General features: G+C 36.2%; 2 protein-coding genes across 3 annotated transcripts in view; both read left to right on the top strand.

The window, feature by feature from the left end:
* The window catches only part of LOC106963988 (cytochrome P450 2F2-like), an 8505-nt gene extending 2439 nt beyond the window's left edge, over nucleotides 1-6066 (top strand). The window contains exons 3-13 of the mRNA XM_015059192.1: nucleotides 746-819; nucleotides 1686-1848; nucleotides 2040-2192; nucleotides 2862-3022; nucleotides 4177-4245; nucleotides 4340-4444; nucleotides 4626-4761; nucleotides 5235-5320; nucleotides 5423-5524; nucleotides 5600-5741; nucleotides 5838-6066. Of these exons, the coding sequence (XP_014914678.1) occupies nucleotides 746-819; nucleotides 1686-1848; nucleotides 2040-2192; nucleotides 2862-3022; nucleotides 4177-4245; nucleotides 4340-4444; nucleotides 4626-4761; nucleotides 5235-5320; nucleotides 5423-5524; nucleotides 5600-5741; nucleotides 5838-6025 (1379 nt within the window). The 3' untranslated portion in view covers nucleotides 6026-6066. The remainder of the gene's footprint in view (nucleotides 1-745; nucleotides 820-1685; nucleotides 1849-2039; nucleotides 2193-2861; nucleotides 3023-4176; nucleotides 4246-4339; nucleotides 4445-4625; nucleotides 4762-5234; nucleotides 5321-5422; nucleotides 5525-5599; nucleotides 5742-5837) is intronic.
* A 437-nt stretch (nucleotides 6067-6503) lies between these two features.
* The window catches only part of LOC106963990 (cytochrome P450 2J6-like), an 11822-nt gene continuing 4965 nt past the window's right edge, over nucleotides 6504-13360 (top strand). Inside the window, exons 1-11 of one of the 2 annotated variants that reach the window (XM_015059195.1) lie at nucleotides 6506-6823; nucleotides 8777-8939; nucleotides 9479-9631; nucleotides 9743-9903; nucleotides 10281-10349; nucleotides 10963-11067; nucleotides 11483-11618; nucleotides 11702-11787; nucleotides 12406-12507; nucleotides 12600-12741; nucleotides 12830-13162. In XM_015059195.1, the coding sequence (XP_014914681.1) occupies nucleotides 6665-6823; nucleotides 8777-8939; nucleotides 9479-9631; nucleotides 9743-9903; nucleotides 10281-10349; nucleotides 10963-11067; nucleotides 11483-11618; nucleotides 11702-11787; nucleotides 12406-12507; nucleotides 12600-12741; nucleotides 12830-13017 (1464 nt within the window). In that variant the 5' untranslated portion in view covers nucleotides 6506-6664 and the 3' untranslated portion in view covers nucleotides 13018-13162. Of the gene's footprint in view, nucleotides 6824-8776; nucleotides 8940-9478; nucleotides 9632-9742; nucleotides 9904-10280; nucleotides 10350-10962; nucleotides 11068-11482; nucleotides 11619-11701; nucleotides 11788-12405; nucleotides 12508-12599; nucleotides 12742-12829; nucleotides 13163-13360 lie in introns of those variants that run through there. The other variant, XM_015059196.1, reaches the window with a different exon arrangement.

Raw genomic sequence — 13360 nt, 5'->3', positions numbered from 1 at the left:
TGCATTTGGTTTTGTTTTAAGAGATGAAAAGTAGGCTACACAATGTTATTTGTAGTTTGTATGAATTCAGCAAATAGCTGTGAATTTGTCCCTGAAAATCCAGTTCCCTTTTATGAACAACTTAGTGCATCACTGTAGCACAGCACAGCAAGCTGCTATGTAGAAAAACAGCAGTTTAAAACTCTAAGAACATTTTCTTTTGCATTGAGTCATGTGGCACCTGTGCTCAAAAACATGTTTAAAAAAAAACAATAAAACTTAAAATAAGTGAACACACACAAGACATTGCAATTATTGAGAAAAACTGAAAATATTTCTTTGAGCTGCAGCTAAATGTTTTTCTAAAGTAAATGGGTTTTATTCAGTATGTCAGGTTACTTACTAAGATAAAAAATAACTAATACTAAAATGTCTTTTCAAAAAGATTTTTTTTATGTGACGTTTTTGCCCAGATGTACCGTTTTAGCCCAAAGAAAACTGCAACACCGCCCATATACGTCACTTCCTGTAGCTGTAAACAGTTCTCCATTCATATTTGATTTCCTCCTTCGCTCTAAATACAAAGAATCAAAGTACACAAGCAAAGCACTGAGAGCTGAGCTGCTCTTTCATAAGAACTCGAGCAGCTTTGCGGTTCAGTTTAATCCAATCCGAACCACCATGTTTGTTTCTCTATTTCTGTTGGGACTCTGTGCTTTCTTCATTCTTCAACTCAAACCTCCCAGACCCAAGAACTTCCCACCAGGACCCCCCAGTCTGCCTCTGCTGGGGAACCTGCTGCATCTGAACTTAGAGAACCCCTTAAAGGACTTTGAGAGGGTAAGACAATGTCTGGAGTAAACCCACTAACCCACACCTAGTTAACCTGGACTAAACACAGAGTATTACAGAAATGAAAAACTTTAACTCACAGTTTTGATGAGCAAATAATGAGTGGGTTAAATATCCCATTAAAGTACAAAAAAACCTTTCTGTTGGTTTGGAAGATCGTTTTGGTTTATCATGAGGAAAAAACATGGAAATATTGAAGCAACATCTGAAGATATGAGCCACATAGCTGAATGGGTCTTGGACAATGACGACCTGAACCATCAAATATGGACTTCAGAACAGCAAAATCCAGTGATAATCTCAGTTACATAAAGCTGAAAAGATGTTTGTGAGCAAAGACCTGTTGTGAGGAATAGGCTAAAATTTCAGCAAACTGTTGTGTAAATTTTCTGGAAGTATGCCTGCATTTGACCCAAGTTGCATTTGCTACAGAAATATACGCAAACTTCTGAATTCAAAGAAACATACTGTAAAGTTTAGTTTTATTTAATTTCGGTCAGAGAGAAAAAAAAGCAAAGGAACTTTTCACACAGGTTTTACGTCTGGTTTCAACTGTATGGGTTGTTCTCGAACGGGCAAAAGCCTGATTCCTGGTTTATTCTCTCTCGTGTCTTATTTCTATTTCCCTTGAGATGTTTAGTTGTTATTTAGAAAATTGGTCATTCTTTTATTGTGATAACAAAAAATTACCTTTTCCTTATATAAACAGTTGGCAAAAAGTTAATTTGGTTAAATATGGATTTTTATCTTTTTGTAGACAATTCATCATAAAATGCTTAGCTAGTTCTGTAAGTAACATGAGAATTAAAACTATGATGCATCTAATAAAAATGACTTGTGCTGTTTGCTTCCAGCTCAGGGCGTCGTATGGAAACGTCTACAGTCTGTTCATTGGTTCAAAACCAGCCGTCGTCATCAACGGGTTTGAGGCCATGAAGGAGGCGATTGTTGTCAAAGCTACAGATTTCGCTGGAAGACCCCAAGACCTTTTTATAAATGATGTCACCCAGAGAAAAGGTAGATGTGTAGATTTGTGATTTCATTCATTAACATGAGGTTCTTTTATCTATGCAGTCATTGTAACATTGCAAGATGATTTCATTATTTTTTTTTTTATTTCTGTAAATGTAATCATTGTCTTTAATGTAAATCCTTTCATATAGATTGTCATTATCTTTGAACATGATTAGCTGGACTCTTTCTTGCAGGTGTGGTTATGGTTGATTATGGGCCGATGTGGAGGGAGCATCGCCGCTTTACTCTGAAGACCCTCAGGAACTTCGGTCTGGGGAAAAAGTCGATGGAGGACAGAATCCTTGAAGAAATTCAACACACAGTTAAAACACTGGAAAAGAACAGCGGTAGGTCAAGCTCCCACATATTTCAACAAATTCCTGCTGTTTTTCTCCAGCCTGACGCTTTTAGTTATTGGTGAAACTTTGTATCAGCTCTTAGACTGACAAGTTACTTTGAAGAAGAATATTTATATTATACTTTGTATTACAATTTGGCCGACACAAGAATGACTTTTAATTTTGAAATATTTCCCTTTTGGTTTTACGTTTTTGCTGCACTGTTCCTCCTGTGATGTTCAATAGGACTCCATTGGAAATACATGGGTATCTTTTTTGGCAAACCTGTTGTAAGTTAGAGCAGTAATCCAAATACTACACTTTTCTAAAATGTATGACAACGACAGAAATGGGGAAAATACATAAATAAATAAAATAGTAAACTAAACGTTACATTTGACTGCTAACATTGTTAACTAATTAAAAAGAGTATAATTAGTATAGCTAAAAAGAAAAATGTAAAACTCTTTTACCTGCAAGTAAAAGAATCGTCTTTTTGCGCTGCAGCACTGAGAGCATGCACAAAATGTTTGGATGTAAACAATAACACGCAATGTGTTTATATCGTTTTACACCAACATTCACTCACACATTAATGCTGCAGCAAGTAATCATTAAGTAATTATGCTTGAGTCGTGTTTTTTTCCATCAGTTTTATTAAATGTTCTGTCTTTACAGGTCAAACTCTGAGTCCTCAGGTCATGTTTCATAACGCCGCCTCCAACATCATCTGCCAGGTTCTCTTTGGGAAACGCTACAAGTACGACGATCAGACAATCAAGCTGATTGTTCGCTGCTTTGCTGAGATGACTAAAATAGCCAATGGGCCCTGGGCCATGGTGAGTTACTGGATGATTTTCAGACAAAACTAACTGACAAATGTGATTAATGCCAAAATAAAACAAACAGTTAATGAAAGTATAAAAGATCAAAGTACAAATGTTGTAAATAATGTCTGTTTCATCAGTTACGCCACTAATCTGATAAAAAGAGCCTTTGGTTTATAAACTGGAGCAAATGTTGCTTTTTGGTGCACCCTTGTGGTAATCTACAAAAATGTCAAACTGGAATTAATGCAGTTTTGATCTATTAATTTAATTTGTTTTTTTTTTAACATGTGTAATCAGAATCTTGCTTTGAAACTTCCAGAAGCGTCATTTGAAATCTCTAACAAGAAATTAGCAGAACTTCCAGTCCTAAAAACTTCAACACAACTTTTTAAAGACTTCAGAAAACTTATGGATGCATATAGAGAGCTTGAAAAGTCTGATACAAATGGGAGCATGATTAACATTATCATTATAATTAGCATAATAAAGTGAAAAAATATTATTTCTGAAGTTTTCTGTGGAATTGATTGTAATAAATTTTATATTGGAGTGAAAGAGTGAAGGGAGTGAGATTGGCATGACATACCTTTCAGACATTTACTTGTTTAAGTTTGAAAATAGTCATTTTAAGTGTATTTACAGGTATTTATAATGGATGCAGGGATGTTTCATTTTCCTTCAACTCTACATGATGCTCTACTTTGGTTCGTCACATAAAGATCTCACCAAATATATTAAAGTGATGAAATATGGAGATGTAATGTCACATTATGTATTAATGCCGTAATATTTTAATAATGTCATGAACTCAGGCTCCAAAATATAGTAAAACATGACTAAAAACACATTAGGCACATTATGCAATAATCAAACCAAAATGAAATAAAATCCTTGAACACATTTTGTAATACTTTCTGCCACATATGCAGTAACATTGTTACATTTTGTGCCAATTATAACAAAATGCGGTTTTACATTTTAAAGCTGATTCCATTAAAATGTTATATATTACATAATGCAGCGATACAGGAGAATAATTTATAAGTGCTATAATGCTATTGTCATGATGAACTTGTGCATACTGCATATGAAAAGTAAGATTCCTAAAACTCTGTGGTCCATGAATTGATTTAACTCTTTGTAATAACCGCCTGTCTTCACAGCTGTACGACTCAATCCCTTTAATTCGCCACCTGCCGCTGCCCTTCAATAAAGCCTTTGAAAACATGGAGGTAATGACAGAAACACAACACAACCACAGACACATCATCCATGAAGGATAATGAAATAGTAATTAAATGTGACTGAAATTCTTTTGTACTTTAGATTTTTCTGAGTCATGCTCGGTGTTTGGTGAACGAACACAAGAAAACCAGAGTCTCCGGAGAGCCACGGGATTTTGTTGACTGCTATTTGGATGAATTGGAAAATGTGTGTAAATGCAACAAACTAAATTATGTTGTGTAAAAAATATGCAAATGAGATGAAGTTAGAAACTGTGTTCTTCAGATAGATTTTTCTCAGCCACAGATTTTCTGCTTATTTTAGTAAAAGCTGATAGAGCTTTCACTTTTTTTTGTTTGTCTCAAATGAATCACTTTCTGTTCTTCAGAAAAATGATGAGTCCATGTTTTCTGAGGAGCAGCTGAGAAGAATCTCTTTTGATCTTTACGTTGCTGCGACGGACACCACCTCCAACACCCTGCTGACTGCGTTTCTGTACCTCATGAACTACCCACACATCCAAGGTACGCCCTCATTTCTCAAACATTCCTAACTGTTTTTGCCATTTTCTGCCACGGTCCAGTCGTGGTTTACAGCATCTGCACAACATCACCTTTGTAATTCGAAACAGAGTAAATATGTTTTCATTGACAATAAAAACGATCCAGTTGATACCGCATTTTAAAATGAATTCAGTCTAAACTTAATCATACAAAAGTGATAATCTATGTAACAAAACTGAAACAAAATTGAAGTCTCTATATGTCAAAAACTAAGTACAGCCTTTCTGCTTCAGTAGAAAGTCACACATTGCTCTTTAAATCGCTTGATTTTCATCAGCAACGATCCAGAACTACACGCTTTTTTTGTTTTTTTACACATCTTTAGCCTTTTCTTATTAATCCTACCTTCTACATGTTTGTAGTTTACCAGTACTAAGACTTTGAACCTTGCAGAACATAGAGCACAGTTACTGACATATTCTCTTATAATTTAGAACAATGTCAGCAGGAGATAGACCAGGTTCTAGAGGGGAAGGACCGGGTCACTTTCGAGGACAGACTCAGTATGCCTTATATGCAGGTACACTGTGATGTCATCATTTACTGTTTCTGTGTTTGTCAAAACTGAAACTGTTATTTTAATATCATTCAAACAGTTTTTTGAAAACATGTTTCTGTCCAGGCTGTGATCCATGAAATTCAAAGGCTTGCCAACACTGTTCCCCTCAGCGCTTTTCACTGCACAACTAAAGACACAGATCTTATGGGATATTCCATTCCCAAGGTAAGTGGAAAGTCATCGATGAGCTTTGGCACCTCTTGGTGAACATGTGAGAACTTTCTTTTTGTTGAACTTCAGGGCACAATGATCATCCAGAACCTGAACTCAGTGCTGAGAGAAGAAGGACAGTGGACATTCCCTCATGAGTTCAACCCTGAAAACTTCCTGAATGAGCAGGGAGAGTTTGTCAAACCTGAGGCCTTCATGCCTTTCTCTGCAGGTAAAACACAGGAAGTGATGTCACAGCTGGAGATGTGAAGCAGACGTAGATTGAGTAATGCGTGAAAAAGTGAAGACGGTTGTTTTTGTGCCTCAGGTCCTCGGATGTGTCTCGGCGAAGGTTTGGCTCGTATGGAGCTCTTCCTCATCACGGTTACCCTGCTGAGGAAGTTTAGCTTCATCTGGCCGGAGGAGGCGGGAAAACCAGACTTCACTCCAGTCTTTGGAGTCACTCTGACTCCTAAACCCTACACCATGAAGGTCAAGCTGAGGTCAAATCACTGAGGCTGTTTGTGTGAGCCACCAGAAACAGATTAAACGACTCCCTGGATTCTGCATATGGTTCATTCTTTGGTTTTTCTGTTTCAAAATAAACTGGAAAAAACAAAACATCTGATTTTTTATTTTTTTAAGCTAAATTAGAAAAACAATAATTCCTTAACTAAAAAAGGGTATGTTTTTTTTATTATTTTATTTATTTTTTATTAAACTTTAAAAATGTAATAAAAAAAATTCATTTTGTAATTAAGATTCTAAAGTGAAATAATCTTCCAGTGTTTTTTTGTTGGTGACTTTGAAACAAGACCAGATAAACACAGATGGTTAATAAATATGTGACAGAAAGTTGGAACTGCCAGCAGTTTTCAAGATTTAAGTTTGGTCCTTTTCCTAATAATTATATAGTTATAAAATAAACCTAACTGGTTACATAAAGGAGATAAAACTAAAAACCATAGACAGAGTTGAAGACCCATCCCTCTATGTTATAACTTCATTTCCTGTCCTTTCTTATGACCATCTATTAATGCCTGATGTTGCCCCTGACTTTAAAAACAAAGAATCAAAGGGCAGAACCAGAGCAGTCAGCGCTGAGATACAGACTTTCATAATAAGTTCAGCAGGTTTGACCCAACACAAGCCAACATGATCTCAGTATTTCTGCTGGTGCTCTGTGTCGTCTTCCTTCTCCTTCAACTCAAACCTCAGAGACCCAAGAACTTCCCACCCGGACCCCCCAGTCTGCCTGTACTGGGGAACCTTTGGAACCTGAACATAAACAACCCCTTAAAAGACTTTGATAGGGTAAGAAAATCTATGTTTCTTATTTGTTTTTACAATTTATATAAGATTGATTTCCATATCTTGCTTTAATTCCATTTAACGCTTGCAAACTTCCGTTTTACTTGTTCAGAATTGCAGGTAGTCCACAAATTTTAACTCGACTGTTGATAAGCTAATATTTAGTGGAATAATTTGTTTGGGTTAAAGAAAACTTTGTACTGTCTGTTTGTAAGGCATAGGTTACTCTGCAGCAAAGTCAAACATTACGTGAACTGAAGTTGTGCCCAGCATGACTCAGCATGATTCAGGAAACTGTAAGAGATTCTTAGATAAATTATCCTAAAGTATCCCTGCTTTTTAATGCATAAAAAGATTTTTTGCATTAAAAAGCAGCTACTGCATAAACACTTCATGTGTTTTTGCATTAAAAGCATTAATGCTTGTACCTTTAAATACTCCCTCATAACAGTCCATCATAAGAACACAAACTTCTAAAGCTCTCCAAATGCAAAAGTTATTAAAACATTTATGGCTACTGTCCTGCACTATTTACACTGGACATTAAAGTGACAAGACGGAGCATATAGACAGAAACATTTTGTCTTTCATGACTGGAAAAATTTCATCAATTATTTTATTAATGTAGAATTTCATACATTAAGCATAAAAAATCAACACTTTTTGAATTCACCAAATTAAATCTGCTCTTCCAAACCAACACTCAGCCCATTTGATCTTCTGCCTCAGTTTTTCGTGTCCAAACACCAAAAATTATGTCCAAAGTTACATTCTGCTTAGTCACAGTCTCCTTTTCACGCTTGGAAAAACTGATAAGCCAGACTTAATGATTAACGACAAATTTACTTATGAGTCATGCTTTGCTTCAGGGATAGATTAGAAATGAGGGACCAGCCAGCTGGTCAATAATCTAGCAGCATTATTGAAAAGACGGATAATGTCCAGAGAAGGGGTCTCTAAATCTAGAGCCGCTGTAACTCTCTGTCATGAGACATTTATTTGATTCAGGTGTGTTTGAGCAGCAATGCATCTAAGACCTGCGGGAAAAATCTCTTAAGCACTGAAGTTGAAGAGCCCTGGTCTAGAAAGATTATTGTTATCATTATTAGTCAATCTTTATGATGTTTATGTTTTAGTCTTCGGTTTGCAAAGTCATTGTGTGTAAGCCATCCAAAGGTTGCTGCTATTTTTTAATACGTTTTCCAACCAAGTCTGACATGAACGTCCCCTTTAGCTCACTGGCATCCAGACCGAAGTAGTTTTATGACAGCTGGTATAAACTCGATCAGAATCATATTTTTAAGGTGGCAGAAGCTGCATTTCCATTAAAATGTGCACAAACCTTTGCCAATCTTCTGCTAACGTCCAAAAAAATAAATACATTTTCACAATTACAGTCTTTTCATTAAATAAAAAAGCAATTAAAATCACATGTGGAAAAGTTTGTTCACGAGATAACTTGTTAAAAATCATGGCTCACCATATTTCTCCACCTACTTCCTGTCTTCTTCTTCATGGCTTGCTCCAGTAGCTAATGGTGCAAACCAGTTGTTGATCCTTTGACTTTTGTGATGTAAAAAAAGTGTTTCCATTGCAGTTTTTCGAGATGAACCAATATCACTAGTGAAAAACTTTTTATCAAAAAATTATAATTTTTTCAAATTTGCCAAGTTTCCCTTAAACGTAATTATTTTCGAAATGCCCACCTTTCCGATTATATAGTCAATGGAAACGCCGATACATGCAGTAGGGAAAATGATGGGTAACTCCAGGATGAGGAAAACAGGTTTCAGGATTAGAGGTTTGTTCTCTAACCATCATCTCCCCATTTCCAATTTATAAATCTTTGGTCTTCTGCATTGACCAGACGTCCTTCACATGTTTATGGATGGATGGACACTAGGATAAAGAGGTAGAAAACATAAAATCTGAAAAAAAAACCCTTCTTTCTTCCAGCTGAGTCAGTCGTATGGAAACGTCTACAGTCTGTTCTTGGGTCAGAAACCAGCTGTGGTCATAAATGGGTTTAAGGCCATGAAGGAGGCGATGGTGGTCAAAGCTGCTGATTTCGCTGGTCGACCCCAAAACATATTAATTACTAATGCCACTGATAACAAAGGTAATGTATGTGTTTTATAACATAATGCACAAAAAACACTAGCAAGACTGACTTGGTATAAATGTAAATGAAAATATTCAAACTCCTGTTCTAATTATCAATAAAATGTACAGTGCTAAGTTTGTTTTGTTGGAAGATGATCATTTTATTTTTTGCCATTATTCAATCATTCTAAACCCTAATTAACCAGAAACTATAACTACAGCTTCAGACTTTGTTTCTTTATTTGTTTATGACTTTAATAAATTATTTTACATCAAAATGAGCATCTATATGCTCATGCTGGTATTTGTAAATGGTTTCCAGTTTCCAGAGTAAAGTTAGTATGTGTTCATTCCATGTTTAAACAACTCCGATCAAATTTAAATAACCTTAAAGGTCAACCTACACAAGATTATTCCTCATTTTTATTCAAATAAAGAAAACACTTTGGAATAAAACAAAATGCAATTTTTAATTTACAGATTCACACAGTTTCTGAGTACTTGAGGTTACTGCGTAGCTAAATGTCACCTTGAAAGTTTTTTTGTCTTTTATAGGTGTGATTTTGGTTGATTACGGCTCTCTGTGGAGGGACCATCGGCGCTTTGCTCTCATGACTCTGAGGAACTTTGGTTTGGGAAAGAAGTCAATGGAGGAAAGAATCCATGAAGAGATTCAGCACATAATTAAAACTCTAGATGACAACACTGGTGCGTCTCCTGTGATTTTAAGCATTCATATCTTTCTGTTGTGTTATTTTGTACTAACGTTCAACCCTGTCACGTTTCTGTCTCTTGTGTTTGTTTGGTTTGTTGTTTCAGGTAAAACTTTGAGTCCTCAGTTCATGTTTCATAATGCAGCCTCCAACATCATCTGCAAGGTTCTGTTTGGAAAGCGTTACGAGTACGAAGACGAGACGATCAAAATTATTATCAGGTGCTTCACTGAGACTATCAAAATAGCCAATGGACCGTGGGCGATGGTGAGTCGCAGCATCAGACAGAAATGGGATGAAGTGGATAAAGAAAGCAGATTATGATGATCACAATCTGAACATCTTCCTATAATATTCTTGCTCTAGTTGGTGCAATGTAAAGTTTTAACAAATCACTGTTTTAGTCTTTTCAAACACTTTAGCACCTTTTTGCTAGATTAATTTTTCTCAGTTGAAATCTCTTTACAAACACATCAAAAACCATATTGTGAAAGTATTTCTTAAAGTTTGACTCTCACGATAAAAGTTGAATATCTTAAGATGAATATGAATATGTTCCTCCTGAGAGGTGTTTTATTCAAACAGGATCTGTTTTTTTTTTTTTATTTAATCCATGCACTGTAATAATTTATCTTTTTTCTCAGATCTATGACTCATTTCCTTTGATCCGTCCCCTCCGGTTGCCCTACAACAAGGCCTTTCAGAATGTGGAGGTAATGTAGGACATAAAGTTACTTTGATAAGTTTACACACTCAGCATTTGAATTTTTCTTTTTGTATTTTCTGCTTTTCCTTCACTCATGGATTGTGGTCGGCTGCTATGATTTCTCATCAAGTACATTTCAATGTAGATTTAGAGGAATTTGGAGGGAGGAAGCCAGGATTCATTCATTTAGCTTAAAGGCCAGAGCCTGAAGGTGGCGGCTTTTCCTGGGAGATTTGTGAACAAGCTGGAGCTCAAACACAAAGATTTAACTCGTAGAATAAAAAACAAAACAAAACAAAAACACACCTTTCTTTCACTTGCAAAGTAAGTGTGTCAGTTTTCACAAACTAGTTAAATATTTAATGCTAAAATAATCAAATCAAACTGAATGTTATTGAAATTTCTCTGAGTGTCTGGAGGAATCTAATCCAATTGCAGAAGGATTCCTGTAACAGTCTCATTTATAGACTTCCCAACATAAAGCTCTAACTTTAAGCACAGTCTTTTCATATTCAGTCTGTGGCCTTATAATGTGTAATAAGACACTAAAGAACACAAAAACTAGACAAATTCTTCCAGAGAATGTGAACATACGAGCACAGTTGACTTCTATCTTGTAGACTTTTATCAATATTTCAAGACGTTTGGTGGATGAACACAAGAAGAGCAGAGTCCCTGGAGAGCCGCGAGATTTTGTCGACTGCTACCTGGACGAGTTGGATAAGGTGTGTCATGTGTGTGTTTTTTGTGAAAGAGATGAGTCACATTAATGAGTAACAGCCAAACATAACTAAATGAAATAACTGCCTAATTAAGATAACAAGCACTTTATTGATCCCAGAATACAGAAATTATCTTTCATCACCAGCACGATATATAAAAACATGCTGAGTCGAGTATTTATGTATATTGAGTATTTATCTATACTCAACATTAATACAAATAAAGTACAAAATCAAATGTAAATTTCTTTACAAAAACTGAGTGCTACCTAAAGATGTACACACACATTGTGTACAAACTGAAATTATTCACAATTAAATACAACAAAAGTAAGAATCTGACTGTTGAAGTTTCCTCTGTTTCTCTGCAGAGTTTATTTGATTTGAACTTCATGTCTCTTTGTCTTCCAATATTCAGATAAGTGATGATTCCACTTTTTCTGAGGAACAACTGACAAGAATGACCTTTGACCTCTATGCTGCTGGGACGGACACCACCTCCAACACCCTGCTGACCGGGTTTCTGTACCTCATGGTTTACCCTCACATTCAAGGTACATTTTGACATGGAAACGCACTAAGAAAATGTATTTTAGTTGAACTGATGACTGCAAGTTGCCTTTTTTCCCTCCCTCAGAGCGATGTCAGCAGGAGATAGACCGGGTGCTGCAGGGACATGACCAGGCCACTTTTGAGGACAGGCACAGCATGCCTTACATGCAGGTGAAATGCTTCCTAAATTAACTGTAACTATAAATGAACTATAACTACATTATAGTTAATAAATTAATCATGGAGTTACTGAAATAAATGTTTTTCAGTAATAATATGATCAATAAACTGAGAACATCAGTTTATTGATGACACCCAAACAGATGTTTTCAGGCCTTTATTTCTTTAAATCGTAACGATTTTTCACTTACAGGAGAAGATATTATGTTGAAGTTCTGTTTATGTGGCCATCTGGAGTCTTGAAAGTCACAGAAAGGCATTACTGTTTTAAAGGAACTCAGTGTTTCAGCATTTTTGCAGTTTTCTGGAAGTTTGTTCCAGATTTGTGGGGCATAGAAGCTGAATGCTGCTTCTCCATGTTTGGTTCTAGTTCTGGAGATGCAGAGCAGAACCAGAACCTGAAGCTGTGTATTGACTCTAGATTGTTCCTCTTTAAGTCCAAAGATAATAACTTCAGTTTTTACGGTCAGGTCAGATTTTTTCTGCTTGGTGACCTGTTTCTGGTTGGTAAACTGTAACTTTTTCAGGTTCTGTGCTCTTGTTTTTTCTCTATCAATAAGTATAATCGCATCATAAAGGAGAGATTTTAAGAAATCTGTGTTGTTCCAGGCTGTGATCCATGAAATCCAGCGGATTGCCAACACGGTTCCTCTCAGTGTCTTCCACTGCACCACGAAGGACACAGAGCTCATGGGATACTCCATTCCTCAGGTTCTTAGCATCTTGTTTTATTAGGCTTTATGTGTTGCTGAAAATAAGATAAACAATTTTACTGCTTTTCTCTGCCTTTTGGATTCCTTCAGGGTACAATGATCATCCAGAACCTGACCTCAGTGCTGAGAGAAGAAGGACAGTGGAAATTCCCTCATGAGTTCAACCCTGAAAACTTCCTGAATGAACAGGGAGAGTTTGTCAAACCTGAGGCCTTCATGCCTTTCTCTGCAGGTAGATTCAACGTCTATGAGACTAAAAAAAGCATGCAGACAGACTGAGGTATACTGAAATAACTGAACATGGTTGTTTTGTGAACCAGGTTCTCGGATTTGTCTTGGAGAGGGTCTGGCTCGCATGGAGCTCTTCCTCATCATGGTGACTCTGCTGAGGAGGTTTAAGTTCGTCTGGCCGGAGGATGCAGGAGAACCTGACTTGACACCAGTCTTTGGAGCAACTTTGACTCCCAAACCTTATTTTATGAAGATCCAGCTGAGAGGAAATCAGTGAAGTTTTCAAAGGACTCAATGACAAACCAATACCAGTTTTGTTTGTGCATTCAGACTGTTTAACTTCAGATGCTACTTGACAGTTGTTCCATAATCAGCTGGTTTGAAAACTGATCATTGAGCAAATCAATAAATAGATTTAAATTAAACTCTTCCTGATTATTAAAACTGTCTAGTTTCCCCAACTGAGTGAAACACATCAGTCATTAATTATATTTTTTAAATAAAAGATATGAGCAGTTTTATTAAATTGTGTATATTTCATTTAAGAATCTTATTGTGTGAATGGGATTGTATTAAGTTTCAAATAAACCTTTGACTTACGATGGCACCATCTGGTGGTC

Source organism: Poecilia latipinna, unplaced genomic scaffold (assembly GCF_001443285.1).
Source record: "Poecilia latipinna isolate Pla-1442-1.1 unplaced genomic scaffold, P_latipinna-1.0 Scaffold1611, whole genome shotgun sequence".
Lineage (NCBI taxonomy): Eukaryota > Metazoa > Chordata > Actinopteri > Cyprinodontiformes > Poeciliidae > Poecilia > Poecilia latipinna.
Note: the sequence above shows the minus strand (reverse complement) of the source record. Positions and strands in the feature narration are given on the sequence as shown.